Below are 17,824 nucleotides of genomic sequence, written 5' to 3' on the forward strand. Positions count from 1 at the left end.
TTCAGAAAGCTGCCTAAACATTAAATCATACAGAGTTAAGTACCCAACAGCAATGCAAACAATGTGGAATACTAACCTTGGGGGAGAACATTCAACAGCTCAAGAGCTAATTTACTTCTTGTCTTATATATTCTTTTTAATATCTTTGATTGATTTAGCCTGACTATAGTCTCCAGGGCATGACTTGTCTCCAAGGCAATGTCCCATAGTACCCATCTATCTTAGTGACTAAAGCAAAGGACAGAAATGTGCATCATGGAATGACTGATTACAACCACCTGTTCCATCAGGAGGCAGTCATAAAGGAGGCCCCGGCATGCCTGATGTGTGGGAACATGGAAGTAACGAGCTATCACAATTGACACGAGCCCATGATTTCCTTTGAAACCAAGTGCCCCTCAAAATACAAGTAAAGATAACTTGGGTCCCTGTAGCCCACAGGGAGAGGGGGAATAGAGGTGAAGTCTCAGGACTGGCCTCTTGCCACCGAAAACACAGCCATAAATGAACACTCTGCCCTGATTTTAGATAGAGGGAGGAGTGTTGATTACTGGGAATAAAAAAGGTGAAGAAATATTATTTGACAGAGGGGTGCCTGGCTGGCTCAGTCAGTGGTGTGTGCGACTCTTGATCTTGGGGTTGTGGGTTTGAGCTCCATGTTGGGTGCAGAGATTAAAAATAAAAAAATCTTTATTAAATAAAACATTCATTGATAGAATCTTCACAACACTCTAGATATGAGGTGAGTTCATTATATTATGCCCAGTATATGTTGAAGAATAAAGAGGCTGAGTTGCGGGGCACCTGGGTGGCTCAGTTGGTTGAGCGTCCGACTCCTGGTTTCAGCTCAGGTCATGACCTCAGGGTGGTGGGATCGAGCCCTGGGTGGGGCTCCATGCTCAGCAAAGAGTGTGCTTGAGATTCTCTGCCCCTCCCCCTGCTCACACTGTCTGTCCCTATATAAATTTTTTTTTAAATTTTATTATGTTAGTCACCATACATTACATCATTAGTTTTTGATGTAGTGTTCCACGATTCATTGTTTGCGTATAACACCCAGTGTTCCATTCAATACCCTCCTTAATACCCATCACCGGGCTAACCTATCCCCCCACCCCCTTCCCCTCTAAAACCCTCAGTTTGTTTCTCAAGAGAGTCCATAGTCTCTCATGGTTTGTCTCCCCCTAAATAAATAAAATCTTAAGGAAAAAAAAAGAGGTTGATTTGCTCACAAACAGCTGTTGTGTGACAGAACCAAATTCCATATCCAGTATGTCTGACTCCAAAGCTCATGTGGTTTCCACTATGCTGTCAGGTGCTTATGATAAATTCATTTATTTTGCAGTGAATTAAGGGTAAGGGAGTCCTAACTCATTTTTTCTCAATCTTTCAAAATTTTAATTTATATTATATTGAACATAGCCACAGTTTCCAAATTAAGAGTCCAAAAGTTGCCAGAATCAAACTTCAATAGGCCATAAAATATCTTAACATGCAGGTACTTTTTAAAAGTTTAACTAATATGCATGGAACTAGAGGGTATTATGCCAAGTGAAATAAGTCAATCAGAGAAAGACAATTATCATATGATCTCACTGATATGTGGAATTTAAGAAACAAAACAGAGGATCATAGGGGAAGAGTGGAAAAAATAAAACAAGACGAAACCAGAGAGGGAGACAAACCATAAGAGACTCTTAAATGTAGGAAACAAACCAAGGATTGCTGGAGGGATGGCGGGGGGGAGGGATGTGGTAACTGGGTGATGGACACTAAGGAGGGCACATGATATAATGAGCACTGGGTATTATACAGGACTGATGAATCACAGACCTGTACTTCTGAAACCAATAATACATGTTAATTAATTGAATTTAAATAAAATGTTTAAAAGATAATAAAAAATAAATTTAAAAAAAAGTTTAATAAGTTCCTTCCTGGTTTAAGCAGTTGTGTTTCTAAAGATTATCTGTATATGAGATTTAGAATTGTACTTTAAAATCAAATTTAGAATCATATTTTAGATGCACTCATTTTGTAAATAATCTGCTAAAAGTATAACAGGTCTATCTGATGAATCTTTTTTTTTTTTTTAAGATTTTATTTATTTGACAGAGAGAGACACAGTGAGAGAGGGAACACAAGCAGGGGGAGTGGGAGAGGGAGAAGCAGGCTTCCCGCAGAGCAGGGAGCCCAATAAGGGGCTCGATCGCAGGACCCTGGGATCACGACCTGAGCCAAAGGCAGACGCCTAACGACTGAGCCACCCGGACACCCCTGATGAATCTTTTTATCAAGAGAAGAACCTGTTAATTTATAACACTGGATTTTCAACTACATGGCTAGGATGTTACTGCTAATTGGAAATGAGAAGAGTGAGAGCAGTAGTCCTTTCCCCTGGCTGTGGCAGGTGGCCCTGGCCTGCAATGCTAACTAAGCTCTGCTGCTGGCAGGGCCACGAAAGGCATATCTGTAACTGAAGCATCTAGTTCAACTGTGCTTCCTCAGCCTGGCCTCTCCCCTGTCACTCTGACTTCATGCTGACATAGACTGTAAAGCAATGAAAACAATGTGTGATGTTCTTTTTATCAAACTTCTCTTTCCTTTTTCTATCAGAAAAGGAAGACATGCTTACTGTGGAAAACTTGGAAAATACAGGAAAAGTATCAAGAAGAAAATATATACCTCCCATAATCCCAGAGTTAACAAGATTCTGGTGTATTTCCTTCTAGTTTTAGGGTTCTCACACCTCTTTTGATTTTTGGTTTGTTTTTGGTCTTTTACAAGCCCTGCGAAAAGACAGGGGAGATCTGGAGATCTCTTAAATCTCTGTATTTGTGTAAACAATATACTTGGTAAGGGAAGAAACACAGAGAAGTTGGTGACTTATCCAAGGTCACATAGGTCAAATATAGCCAGGCTAGGGAAGGAAGCCAGGTGTCCTCTGCCACATGTGAGAGTACTGATGCCGCTCCTGCTGGGACACAGGGAAAGCTCTGAGAGGCCTCACGGCCATACCTAGCCAGCAACTGTGGATACGGTCAGAAATTCATAGGCTTGTTTGTGGTTCCCCCCAGGGGAGCCAAAAAAGGCCGACTTCTGGGGTTCTATTATAGAGTTTTACACTCGGTTTTCCATGCTCCTTATCCACCTTATCCATCATGATGCATTAGGTGCTGTGAGTATGTCTCAGAAAACCTAATGTGTTGAGGAGACCTTTCTTGACTCAATGCCTTTTAGGGAAGGCATGAAGGAATTTCTGGTTCCGGTCATTTCCTCAGCTTCAGAAATAGCCTGCAATCACCATTCCTTTCAGAAACTGTGAAATAAAGCAGCTGAACTCTGAGGAGTAAAAATGATTCAGTTTGTGAAGATCATCAGACAAACAGACTCAAGTGCAGTGGTTAAGATAGTGAAATCTGAAGTTAGACTGTCTGGGTATGCATGCCAGCTCTGACATATGGTTGTGTGACCTTTTGCAATGAGCAAAAGTTTGCAAGTCACTTAACTTTTCAGAGCCTCAGTTTCTTATCCATAAAATGATAATCTCATAGTTTACTTATGAGAACTAAGAAAGATGATACAAGATAATACATGTAAAGCACTTAGAATCATGATTGGCACATGGTAAATTCTCAATAAATATTCATTTAAAAAAGATTTATTTATTTATTTATTTTAAAGATTTTATTTATTTATTTGACAGAGAGAGACACAGCGAGAGAGGGAACACAAGCAGGGGGAGTGGTAGAGGGAGAAGTAGGCTTCCGCTGAGCAGGGAGCCCGACACGGGGCTTGGTCCCAGGACCCTGGGATCATGACCTGAGCCGAAGGCAGATGCTTAACGACTGAGTCACCCAGGCACCCCTTATTTATTTTGGAGAGAAAGAGAGAGAGTGCGTGTGCCAGTGTGCGAGTGGGGGGAGGGGCAGAGAGAATCTCAAGCAGACTTCCCGCTGAGTGAGGAGCCCCACACAGGGACTTGATCTCAAGACCCTGAGATCATGACCTGAGCCAAAATCAAGAGCCCGATGCTTAACCACCTGAACCCACCCAGGCGCCCCCCCATAAATATTCATTTTAATAAAGAACATTTTTTTTTTTTTTAAGATTTTTTTATGTTTTTAAGTAATCTCTACACCCAATGCGGGGCTTGAACTCACAACCCCAAGATCAAGAGTCACATACTAGGGACGCCTGGGTGGCTCAGTCTTTTAAGTGTCTGCCTTCGGCTCAGGTCATGATCTCAGAGTCCTCAGAGCAAGCCCGGCATTGGGCTCCCTGCTCAGCAGGTAGCCTGCTTCTCCCTCTGCTTGTGCTCTGTCTCTCTGATAAATAAATAAATAAAATCTTTAAAAAGAAAAAAAAAGTTGCATGCTGGACTGAGTCAGCCAGGCGCCTCAAGAACTAACGAGGAAAAAAAAGAATAAAGAGGAAAAAATAGAGAATATATTTGGGGGAAAATGCAAGTCTAGGAGCCAATAAAATTAGTGCAATCAACTTAAAAATCACGAGGCCCCTTTTCCTCTCACTACCTCCTTCTCAAATTCCTCCTTCCATAACTAAAGTCTATTAGGCAAGTTTCTAAATCTAGGTCCTTTAGACAAAACATGTTATGTGAATAGGGAAATGAGGACCTGCCACCAAAGAGAGACAACTGCTGAATTCTGTTGCCTGGGAAACATTCAGCGACATTAATATTATTAATAAGAATAGATGTGACGAATTGAGCTAGCATCACACCAAGCATTTTCTGTATGTTATCTCATTTCCTTCTCTATCACCCAACCAATCATCTACTATCATCCACATGTTTCAGGCTCCGAAAGGTAAAGGACAGGCTGAAGGATATATGCCACTGGGACCCAGGTCTGTCTGGTTACGAGGCTTTAATCACTAAGCTTTCTGCACATGCACCAAAGGAGGGCTAGGAGCACTTCAGTAGTATAGGCACTGTGTACACATTAAGTCTCTATCACTGGCATACAACTGAGGCTCATCTATGGGAAGCTTTCGCCATGTGGTCTCTGCTACCAATTAGAGCCAGGGCAACGATAAAACAGGAGACAGATTTATTAGAAGTTTGAGAATGGATACCCATAAGTATGTCAAATGGCTGTAGAAATAACTTAAAAATCTGTAAGTCTCTGCAACTGAAAAAATACTCATCAATTCCCTGACAGAAGAAACCTTGATTCCAAATCTGAGAAATGTGATGAGTCGGTGCACCTCTGTAAAGGCAGGGAAGACCTGGTGCCTGGCGCCTGCACTGTTAAGATCAAGGTAGTATAATACACCTGAAAGAGAAAGGTCCTGGAAGAAGAACAATCCCGCATAAAAAATGAGGCGGCTAGTTGTGCAGGCAGGCAACAAGTGGCCATGCCTGAGGAAACCCGAGGGTGATCTGTGAGGGTGACACTCAAAGATGACACCGGACCGTGACACTTGAGCAAACACATGGATGATACCTGAGTGAACATGAACAGTGACACCCGAGAAAGTGTGACACCTGAGTTAGTAAGTGCTGTTGTTTCGAGTCAATAAATGTTTATGAGGGTATCCATAATTTATATCAACTTTCCACCTTGATCTCAGCTGGCTTTCTTGTACACCATCATATACATTACAGACAAGAGTATCGATGGCAATGAGATAACACATTGACTAACAAGAAATTTCTTTCTGCTTTTCTCAGTAAAGATAACTTAGGATAGAGCAGTGCATAAAACTCTTCCAGGGTACAGGAGGTGATCTGACACCAGACTGCTCATTAACACAATGATGGCCCATAGCTAAGGAAAAGGGACTTCCTCCCAACATTTGCTCCTTTCCCTTTCAGTTGGTTTACCCTTCAGGGATAAAGGCATCATGGGGATCAACTCTCTTGCAACTCCCTGCCAAATAAAGGAATGTCTGGGGAAGAGGGGGCAAGAGGACCACAGTGAATAGGAGTATGAGAAACAATTTCCTTAGGACTCCACAATGGAGGGAGCTCTGGACAGGTTAAGAATGGTCAGTCTCAGGGAAGCCCCTTCAACACATCTCACGAACTTTTGTTCTTTACCTGCTTTTACAATTGCTAGAAAGGGGCTCTTGGTTCTTAGGTAACTCTAAAATAGGCACACTCACGTGCTATACTCAGGTTTTAGATCCCAGGACTCAGGAATATGATAATCACACAAACATGAGGTCCCAGCCCTTAAGCAAAATTTACCTATTTGTCCTAGCAAAAAGAAACTTGTTAGAAAAAGACATCAATGGTGGCTCACCCTGCCATTTCACACACCCAAGTCCCTGGAAGGGTGTATTGAGAAGCAGTTTTAAAGGTAGGTTTTGCCAAGTACCCAGCCTGTCCTTCTAGCCTTCTCTCTTTGCCTCTAGCCAGGCTTGCTGGATATACTAAAAGAATGACTATAATGGCTGCAGGCTGCATGTTAGAATCACCTGGTGAGCTTTTAAAATAATACCTATCTCCATACATTGTTGGTGGGAATATAAAATGGTGCAGCCACTTTGGAAAACAGTTTGGCAGTTCCTCAAAAAGTATGACCCAGTAATTCCACTCCTAGGCATAGACTCAAGAAGCGTGAAGACATAGGTCTACACAAAAACTTGTACGTGAATGTTCATAGCGGTATTATTCATAACAGTGGTTTCTATAAAAGTGAAAACAACCTATGTATCTATCAACTGATGAATGGATGAACAAAATATGAATAATATATCCATAATAGAATATTATTTGGTCTTAAAAATGAAGTACTTATATATGCTACAACATGGATGAACTTTGAAAATACACTAAATGAAAGTAGCCAGGGACAAAAGGTTGCCTATTGCATGATTCCATTTATATGATATGGCCAAAATAGGCACAAATCCATCGAGAAAGAAATTAGTGGTTGCCAGGCCTGGAGGCAGAGGAAATAGAGAGTAACTGCCAAAGGTACAGGATTTCACTTTGAGGTGATGAAAATGTTCTGGAATTAGATAGTGGTAATGGCTGCACAACTTTTTGAATATTCTTTAAAAATCACCAAATTGTATATTTTAAAAGGGTAATTATTATGATATGTGGATTATAACTTAATAAGATATGTAGGGTGCCTAAGTGGATCAGTTGGTTAAGCATCCAACTCTTGATTTGGCCCACCCCTCTTTGTGCTCATGCTCTCTCTCATGCTCTCAAAAAAAAAAAAAAAAAAAATTTATATATATATATATATATATATATATATATAAGCCACTGATGCATACACTTTAAAAAGGTGAATTTTATGGTATGTGACCTATATTTCAGTTTAAAATAATAATAATATCTACATTTGGACCTCACCCCAAGAGATTCTGATTTAATTGACCTCAGAGGGACTCAAGCAAGCATTAAAAAGACACTGTGATGAAACTAGAAACACAAGCCACAGAACGAGACAACATGCTTATGACACAAATAACTGACAAATGACTCACATCTAGAATATACAAATCAGTAGTAAGAGAAAGACAGATAACCTAAAAATGAGGGAAAGAACCTAACTGGCATTCCCAAAAGATGAAACCCATAAGATAAATTAAAAATATGCAAAGTGGGGTGCCTGGCTGGCTCAGTCGGTAGAGCACGCAATTCTTGATCTCAGGGTTGTGAGTTTGAGCCCCACATTGGGTGTAGCGATTATTTAAAAATAAAATCTTAAAATTAAAAAAAAATATGAAAAGCTATTCAATTTAATTCTCAATCAGCAAAATGCAGAAAAAAACACAATGAGATTTAATTAAATAATTCCAGACTGGTAAAAATTTAAAAGTCAACAGAAAGTGTTGGTGAGGATGAAGAACAATGGGATTGCTCATACACTGCTTGTGGTAGTGTACACAGCTTTGGAAAGCAGTTGCACCATCTAGTGAAGTGAAGATATGCATGTCCTTTGACCCAATCATTTCACAGCTAGATATATAACCTAAAGAACTCATATGCTATATACTGGAATACATGTGTAAGGATATTCATGGTTACAATGTTCAGAATAGTGCCCAAAAAGAAACAATCCCAACTATCCATTAACAGAATGGTTAAATAAACTGTGGTATACTTATATGATTGAATACTACACAGCAAATAAAAACAAAATTACAGCCATATGCAAAAACATAGATGGAACTCAAAAGCATAATGTTGAGCAAAATAAGACACTAAAAAATACAGTATGATTCTATTCATATAAAGTTTAAAAACAGGCAAAAACGAAGTTATATAGTTAATGGATGAATACATAAGTGGCAAAACTATAACAAAAAACAAGAAAGTGATTAGCGTAGGGGGCCTGGGTAGCTCAGTTGGTTAAGTGGCCGACTCTTGATTTCAGCTCAGGTCAAAAATCTCAGGGTCCTGGGATAGAGACCTGAGTCAGGTTCTGCCCTCAGTGGAGAGTCTGCTTGGGATTCACTCTCTCTCTGCCCCTCACCCTGCATGAGCTTGTGCTTTCTTTCTTTTTTTTTTTTTTTTTAAAGATTTTATTTATTTATTTGAGAGAGAGAATGAGAGAGAGAGAGCATGAGATGGGGGAGGGTCAGAGGGAGAAGCAGACTCCCTGCTGAGCAGGGAGCCCAATGCGGGACTCGATCCCGGGACTCCAGGATCATGACCTGAGCCGAAGGCAGTCGCTTAACCAACTGAGCCACCCAGGCGCCCGAGCTTGTGCTTTCTTTAGCGCTCTAAAAATAAATGAATAAATCTTAAAAAAAAAAAGTGATCAGCATAAATGTCAGGATTATAGGGGACTGTGACTGGAAAGCTGTATAGGGGTTTGTGGGGTGCTAAAATGTTCTATTTCTTAATCTGCGTAATTGATTATAAAGATGCTTGTTTCTTGGGGTGTCTGGGTGGCTCAGTAGGTTAAGTGTCTGCCTTCAGCTCAGGTCATGATCCCAGGGTTCTGGGATCAAGCCCCGCATCAGGCTCCCTGCTTGGTGGGGAGTCTGCTTCTCCCTCTCCTCCTGGCTCGCTATCTCTGTCTCTCTCTCAAATAAATGAATAAAATCTTAAAAAAAAAAAAAGGTGCTTATTTCTTTATACTAAACACATTCAGGCTTTAGGCATTTTTCTGTAGAGTGCTATTTTTCACAATAAAAATGGTTAAACCATTTTTTTTTACCTAAGGGGGAAAAAGCTCCCTAATGACACAATATAAAGCTAGGGTTGAGGACCACTGCATTAAAGGAAGAGTCACCAAAAGTATATTTGTACATAAGTTAATAAATTCCCGGAACGGGAAAAAATTTAAATATTTTAAACTCTGTGTGTGTGTGTGTGTGTGTGTGTGTGTTTTAATATTTTAAACTGTTAACAGATATCCTAGTGGGGAGTAGGGAGTTGTATATAGTAAGTTGGAGGTGGCCTTTATTTTTCTATCTTCTTATATATTTTTGTAAGGTTTATATCTAATAATGAACAAGTGTTAAAAAATAACTTTTATTTATTATTATTAAAGATTTTTATTTATTCATTTGAGAGAGAGAGAGCACTGAGGGAGAGTGAGAGGGAGAAGCAGACTTCCTACTGACCCACTGAGCAGGAAGCCTGATGTGGGACTCGATCCCAGGACTCCAGGATCATGACCTGAGCTGAAGGCAGATGCTTAACAGACTGAGCCACCCAGGCACCCCAAAAGATAACTTTTAATAGAAGATTTAAAAATAGCTTTGAAAAAAAATACCTTTGGAAGGATATACAAAAAAACTATTAAAATTAGTTGCTTCAGTTTGAAAAGGGAATGGAAGGGATATTTTCATTGTAACTCTTGAATTTTTTTTAAAGATTTTATTTATTTATTTTTTTATTTGAGAGAGAGAAAAAACCAGCAGGGGGAGGAACAGAGGGAGAGGGACAGGCAGATTCCACACTGCGCATGGAGCCCGGCGCGGGGCTCCATCTCATGATCTTGAGATCATGACCTGAGCTGAAATCAAGAGTCAGATGCTCAACCGACTGAGCCACCCAGGCATCCTTGTATCTCTTGAATTTTGAACCCACATTAAAGTATTACCTATGGGAAAAAAAAATTTTTTTAAAGTAATCTCTACACCTAACATGGGCTCAAACTCACAACCCTGAGATCAAGAGCCACATGCTCTGACTGAGCCAGTCAGGCACCCCTTACCTCTTAAAATTTTTACTTAAAGTAAGGATATTTCTCTCCAGCAGCTTTTTCTACTACCATAGAAATATATACACTGGCAGCCTGTGAAACTAGCACAAGAGTATCCCTCTTATGCATTAGGTTCTCCCACATGCTCCATGGCACTGAGACAACAACCCTGTAGAGAAGGGAGCTATCCTCTTAGAGGACTCACATTTTACAAACGTTGAAGTGGCATGCTTGTCATGGCCCTTTGACTACATTTGAGTCCATTATATTTGCTAGATAGCAAAATGAATTCTTTCTCTGTACTTAGGCTGCTGTGGGGGTGGGGGGGAGGGGGGAGGGGAGGTAGTAAGGAAAGAAGAATTACCTCTAAGAGGAGCTCCACACTATCCACCTGAAGTTCTTGCAGTCCCACTATCTGTACCACGTGCTTGCTATCTTCTCTTGCAAAGAGCCTGCAGATACAAGAACACGGTTGGTATGGCAGACCTGCTGTATAATGGACTTTGTTCTTGCCTCCCCAGAAACCATTCCATCATTCCCCTATTAGGTAGCAGTTCTGTTATTTGAGTGAGATTGATGTGTATCCTCCCCGCCCACTCCCACAACTCCTGACACCAGCCCTGGGCTTCAGAGATGGTCCTTGACTGTTGTAAACAAGTCAGCACCTTTGGCTATAATTAAAAGAAGGAACATATGATCCACACCTATGCCAATCAGTGGCTTCAGTGATTGGTTCAGGACTGGATATGGGATCTCTGCTGGTCTAATCAAAATAAAGTCCTAGTCTCTGGTTGTTAAGTGCCTGGGAGTGAGATGCTGGTGCTCTTTCTTTCTGGAAGTGAAAGTATATGTGGCCCTGGGGGCAGTGGCAGCCATTCTGTATCCATTAGAGAGCCAGTTTTGGAAGCTAACATCATAGAAGGCAGAGCTGAGCAAAGAAATTGGTCCTTATAACATCTCTGAGCTCCTAGAGTAAACAGACCCTAAGGCCTGATTCTCGTCTAGACTTTCTAGTTACATGAGCCAATGACTTCGCTAAATAACTTAAGCCAGTATAAGTGGGGTTCTACTTTATTTCCAACACAAGGAGTCTTGATATATCTTCCAAGGGAGGAAGGAAGATTTGGTGCTGTAACTGAATTTCTCAGGCCTATGTGTAAGGTTATGGTCAATTAAACCAGATTAAACCCCAGATACATCAAGGGGCACATATTAAATCTATTAGAGACTCTAAGATTATTTTTTTTCCCTTAATAAGATAGTGATTGAGGTTAAGAATGGAATTCCACTTTATAGCCAAAAAAGGAAAGATTTTCTCAAAAAAATTTCTTTTTTTTTACAAAATATTAAATTAATTTATTTGGGGGTGGGGTGGGAGGAAGAGCAGAGGGAGAGGGACAAGCAGACTCCCTGCTGAGTGAAGAGCCTGACTCGGGGGTCATTTCCATGACCCTGAGATCATGACCTGAGCAGAAACCAAGAGTTGGACACTTAACCAACTGAGCCACCCAGGTACCTCTAAAAACTTTTCTTAGTTTATGTTTCACTCCAAGTTTCCAAATTTTTGCAGAAGGACTGGAAGAAAACAGCTTCACCAATCCCTGTGACCTATCAGGAAACAACTATTGGAAGAGTCAGGCTTCTGGAATAAAAGAAGGATCTAGCTTTCAGAGCCCTCATGTCATTCCTGAACATACTCTCCTAGGCCCTACACGCTGAGCTCACCCCAGAAAAGTTCCTAATGGACAGCTCAAAATGTACTGCTAGATTTTTAAATCTTATAAGCAAGAAGTATATTTCTATCACTTTTTATGCAAGGGTATAAAAACAATCTAACCTCTACTTTTAAGAGTTAATTCGGGACTTCATACCTAACATAATTGCAGTTTCAATCTCCCCCAGAAATGTTTCTTAAACCCATCAATCAGAAATTTTCTCATTAACACCAATGAGGTAATCTGTCACATGGGCCCTCTCTACCCCTCCAAAGGAAACTGAGGTAATCCACCTAATAAGACCCCCTGCCCTTCCTCACAAAGGAAGGTAATCTTGCCTGGAACAATCTTTTCTTTTCTTTTGCTACTAACTTTCTTTCTCCACCCTCCTTTCTATAAAAATCTTCCATTTTGTACAATTCCTTGGACCTCCCCTCTACTTGCTAGATGGAATGATGCCCAATTCATGAATTGCTTAGTAAAGCCAATTAGATCTTTAAAAAAAAAAAGTTAATTTGAAGATCCATAAGCTTTGGTTTCTAGCTTAAGAGGTGGACTGAGGGGGTGCCTGGGTGGCTCAGTTGGTTAAGCGTCTGCCTTCAGCTCAGGTCATGATCCCAGGGTCCTGGGATTGAGCCCCATGTCAGGCTCTCTGCTCAGCAGGAGCCTGCTTCTCCCTCTCCCTGCCGCTCCCCTTGCTTGTGCTCTCTTCTCTGTCAAATAAATAGATTTAAAAAGGGAGGTGGACTGAGCATATATGTTTCAGCTCACCTTTGTCAAAGTCTTACTATTACTTTTAGGATAAAGCATTAACAGCTCTAAACAAAAAGAAAGGGTGCCCTCAGGAGATCAGGACATTTCAGGGGTCCCATGAAGATAGGCAAAAGAGATATTAGCCAATTAACCAGAGATATAAAAACAAAAAGAAAACACCCACAGCCCAAGACACTTGCAGAGGAAGTGTGGGTCTTCCTAGTGAGCCCTAAAAAGAAGATTCAAAGCCAGGAGTTAGCATATCCCATCCCCTTGACTGCAATTCAAGAATGCAAATATAAAGGGCAATATATCTGAGTAATTCATTAAAGAACCGCACTCACAAATAGCTGACTAGATATCCTGACTGTCCCTTCACCCAAACAAACTGGATGGATGGATGGAGAGACAGAGAGAGACAGACAGACAGACAGACACACACACACACACACACAGCACAACAGCTTTTATTCTCCTGCCAACTGTTCTTTAAACAAAGAGGACTTCAACTACCTCCATTTTGACCTCAAACTTCCTAATTGATTAAGTTCTTTCCAGCTTATCTCTTTACTCAGAGAAAAGACCCTGCAGGCAAAGCATCCCCACAAGGGAACCCAAACTACCCTCACTACCCCCTCAAGCAATAAGGACTGCCCTGAGCCAGCAAGACCCCACCCATGACTGACCCCAAGACAATGATCAACTTGACCTTCACCACCCACCTATGTGTACCCACCAACCTTTGTCCCGTGTTTTCCTTATATAAACCTAGAAGTAAAAAAGGGAGAGGGGCGGCCGGGGTGGGGGTTGGGGGGTTCAGTTGGTTAAGTGTCTGCCTTTGGCTCAGGTCATAATCTCAGGATCCTGGGATGGAGCCTGGCATCGGGCTCCCTGCTCAGCGGGGAATCTGCTTTTCCCTCTGCCTCCTCCCCTTGCTCATGCTCTCTCGCACTCTTTCTCAAATAAATAAAATCTTTTAAAAAAAAACCCAAAACAACAACAAAAAACTCCCGAGTAGTAGTATTTTTGGCATGTTGGAGGCAGTCTTTGAAATGTTATGAAATGAAATGTCTTGAAATGTCTTCCCAGCGTTGGCCTCACTGAAATAAATTCCTTTCTTGTTTCACCACCACTCATTTTTCTGACTTTGGATTTTTCAGTGGCTAGTGGTTGAACCTGGTCTGTTTGGGAGCCCCAGAGCCAGATGCTCTAGCATCCCAGTGCCTGGCTATATTCTGACTGGAAAGGGCTCCTAAAAAAGAGTGTGGGGGCTTGGAAGAGAAGCTGTGATTGAGCTAACTTGAGGCTTCAAAACCAACAGAGAGGGTAAAAAAGAAAAGCAACTCTTCTCCAAAGTAAACCCAAAGCAGAACCCTCCTTTCTTTGGCAGTTGCTATGTCAGGAATGAACCCCGAACACCTGTATATTCTCTGAATTGTGCCATACCCGAAGGTCCCCTTTTCTTTGGAATAGTCCACAGATGGTGGTCTGCCCAAGCCTAGCTGCTGCCTTCTCCAGTTTCACAACTCAATACCTAGTGCCCCTCTCCCATGGGGGCCTGTGCTATAATGCTCTCCCTACTGAACTCGAGCTGCTCTTCTACCCCCACCCCCCATTCCAGTGCTTGCCTGGAGCATGTGCAATGTGCACATCCTTTTGGACAGCTTTGTAGGGGCTAGGATTCCTTTGCTGGAGGCTAGTTTCTGTCACCGATTTGGCTTCCCCAGCCTTCCACCATGCTTAGCCTCAACTCTCTCCACTTGGTGTGGCTGCTCCCAACACGTCACAGGTCTGGTTAATTCTGTTATGGCACCCTTTTATCCATCCACCTCCCCTATTCCATCTCTCCTCCTTATTCTCCCAGTTGGTACCTTCACAACTTCATTGCTTCCTGCTCAGTTAAAGTCATCTGTTTCAACCTAAACAAAATTTTACACCAGAAAAATACAATAGGGATTTAAAGTCAGTTGACTGAATCCATTTCTAAATTACTGTATTATGTCGCAAGGGCAACAGTTTAAGAGTTACAAGAGCTAAGGGGCGCCTGGGTGGCTCAGTCGTTAAGCGTCTGCCTTCGGCTCAGGTCATGATCCCAGGGTCCTGGGATCGAGCCCCACATCGGGCTCCCTGCTCCGCGGGAAGCCTGCTTCTCCCTCTCCCACTCCCCCTGCTTGTGTTCCCTCTCTCGCTGTGTCTCTCTCTGTCAAATAAATAAATAAAATCTTTAAAAAAAAAAAAAAAAAAAAAAAAAAAAAAAAAGAGTTACAAGAGCTAAAAGTCTACTGTGAAGAAGAGAGATTTCTTTTTTTTTTTTACTGATTTCAGAAAACTATCATTAAGTTTACCCTAAGATTATTGAGGGGAAAAAAAGTAAGTGAAAGCAGGAAACATTATTTATAGTTCTTCCAGTGTAATAACAGGTCAAAAGAATAGGAAGGGATTTAAGTACACGTTGATATCCTACTTCCTGAAATCATGACTTTTTTCATAGACCAAAATAAAAGGGATAATCTTTTAATAAACATTAGGATATTGATTACTTAAAAAAAAATACTAATGGAAGGCTAATTTACATTTTTCTCTAGCTGAACTGGCAGTTTAAAAAATATTCATCTGGGGCACCTGGGTGGCTCAGTCGTTAAGCGTCTGCCTTCGGTTCAGGCCATGATCCCAGGGTCCTGGGATCCAGCCCCACATCGGGCTCCCTGCTCTGCGGGAAGCCTGCTTCTCCCTCTCCCACTCCCCCTGCTTGTGTGCCTGCTCTCACTATCTCTCTCTGTCAAATAAATAATAAATAAAATCTTTAAAAAAAAAAAAGAGAGAGAAAGAAAAGCATAGTCTCTTTAAAAAAAAAAAAAAATTCCTGACTCAGGAGACTAATTTCACAAAAAGGCACTAATATAACAAGGCCTTGCATCAAATCCATGATTCAGTGATTCTGTGGGACTCTGGCCTAAAACAATGATCCACAAATATACAGTTTCCCACTCATAATCAGTACCTTTTTCTTCTATTTAAGAGGTCATAAAGTTGTCCACAGTAGATTTCATAGAAGCTGATCCACACGAAGAGGTGCCTTCTTGGTTGGGATATTTCTAGTTGCCTGAATATATCTTTGGCAGCCAGAGCATAGAGTCCTGGGTTCTGATGAGTTCCTATCATGGTGTAGGTCTTCCCAGCACCTGTCTGTCCATATGCGAAGCAAGTGGCATTGCCTCTAGGGAAAAAAGTCATTTGTATAACATATATACAAAGAGAAATGCTAATCTACACATAGATTTTTCATGACAAAAGTCAGATAGAAACAGAATCCTGTTTATAGCTGGTAAAATTCAGCTATAAGTATACAATCCTTTAAGGAGAGGAGGGCTTTATATTATAAAAACATAGGAAAAAGAAAAAACATTCTCAAAGCAGTACATGAGTTGTTGTTTTTTTAAAAGATTTTATTTATTTATTTGACAGAGAAAGACACAGCTTGAGAGGGATCACAAGCAGGGGGAGTGGGAGAGGGAGAAGCAGGCTTCTCACTGAGCAGGGAGCCCGATGCGGGGCTCGATCCCAGGACCCTGAGATCATGACCTGAGCCGAAGGCAGATGCTTAATGACTGAGCCACCCAGGCGCCCCAGTACATGAGTTTTTTAATAGGAATTTTTTTTTATGGAACTGGTTATACCATAAGACAAGGACCCCATGCTCTAGAGAATTCTGGAGATGATTTTGCCTTAATCCTAAAAGGTAAGTTTGATGAAAGAAATAATAGAGAATTAAAATAGATACAAGAGGGGTGCCTGGGTGGCTCAGTCGTTAAGCGTCTGCCTTCGGCTCAGGTCATGATCCCAGGGTCCTGGGATCGAGCCCCACGTCGGGCTCCCTGCTCCACGGGAAACCTGCTTCTCCCTCTCCCACTCCCCCTGCTTGTGTTCCCTCTCTCGCTGTGTCTCTCTCTGTCAAATAAATAAATAAAATCTTTAAAAAATAAATAAATAAGTAAATAAATAAATAAATAAAAGAAATAATGGAAGACCATATGATGAACAGGGTGGTACTGACTACTCTTATAAATATTAAGTTTAGACAGAGGTAAAATCAGTATAAGCAAAATATTTGAGGAAGAACTCACAAAAGGGCTTTAAGGGCCTCAGTTTTCACTTTCATTAATAAATTAATGGGTTACTTGATTTTTAAGATCCCTTCTAACCCTAACATCATGTGATTCTAAGTAAGAATCACTATTCTTGCATGTGGGTGGGTATGTGTGTGGGCATGAGTGTGAGGAACTGCAGAATAAGAGTTGGGAGACTAATCTGCCAATCACATGTTTTCAGAGGAGCCAGAGGCCAAGGTTATCTGAGTACCAGAGGCCCAACTATATAGTACAGAGTAGAAAGTGACCATAATGTTAAATAGTAAGCAGCTATTACTGACTCTTGAACAGGAATCGCATGAGTTAATGATAAAAGTAGCTACCAGCACCAAGAAGAAACGTCTATGTATAGACAGAGAGGTAGGGGGATACTGGTGGTGGGCAGAGAGATGAACATGAAGAAAGGAACCAGAAGCCAGAAAGAAACCAAAGAAGGAGTAATAGCACAACAGCAAAGGAGCCATGGAAGTGTGAGAAGAAAGAGATTTAATTTGATCAGATTTAAGCTGCTTGAGCGGAGACCAGTTACTCCTTGTCTTTTGAATCCAGGCTCCCGCTGTGTAGGCACTTGAACACACTGGCAGAGGCACAGTGAGGAAAAGGATTAAAGGAGGAAAATGTGAACACACTAAAGAAGATTTAACAGAATGAGACTAAATAATATCTACCCTATCGTCTGAACATCTTTTTTTTTTTTTTTTTGAGAGAGAGAAAGACAGAAAGAAAATGCAAGTGGGGTAGAGGGAGAGGGAGAATGAGAATCTCAAGCAGGCTGCACACCCAGTGCAGAGCCGGATGCGGGACTTGATCTCACAATTGTGAGATCATGACCTGAGCAGAAATCAAGAGTTGGAAGCTTAACCGATTGAGCCACCCAGCTGCCCCATCTTCTGAATATTTTAGTGATGAGCTTTCTGAAAAACAACAACAAATATGCATATGAAAAATCTCTTATTACCCTTTGCAGAATGGATGCATTTACTTGTTCCTCTTTTTTTAAAGATTTATCTATTTATTTTAGAGAGAGAGAGAGCACGCATGTGCACACAAGCACAAGTGCGGG

General features: G+C 41.2%; 1 protein-coding gene across 2 annotated transcripts in view; it reads right to left on the bottom strand.

The window, feature by feature from the left end:
* The window catches only part of KIF24 (kinesin family member 24), an 84,526-nt gene that overhangs the window by 20,370 nt on the left and 46,332 nt on the right, over positions 1-17,824 (bottom strand). For both annotated transcript variants that reach the window (XM_036081395.2, XM_036081397.2), the window contains exons 5-6: positions 15,615-15,830; positions 10,510-10,597 (exon numbers count right to left, since the gene is read on the bottom strand). In XM_036081395.2, coding sequence (XP_035937288.2) covers positions 10,510-10,597; positions 15,615-15,830 — 304 coding nt within the window. The remainder of the gene's footprint in view (positions 1-10,509; positions 10,598-15,614; positions 15,831-17,824) is intronic.

This window comes from Halichoerus grypus, chromosome 14 (genome assembly GCF_964656455.1).
Source record: "Halichoerus grypus chromosome 14, mHalGry1.hap1.1, whole genome shotgun sequence".
Taxonomy (NCBI): domain Eukaryota; kingdom Metazoa; phylum Chordata; class Mammalia; order Carnivora; family Phocidae; genus Halichoerus; species Halichoerus grypus.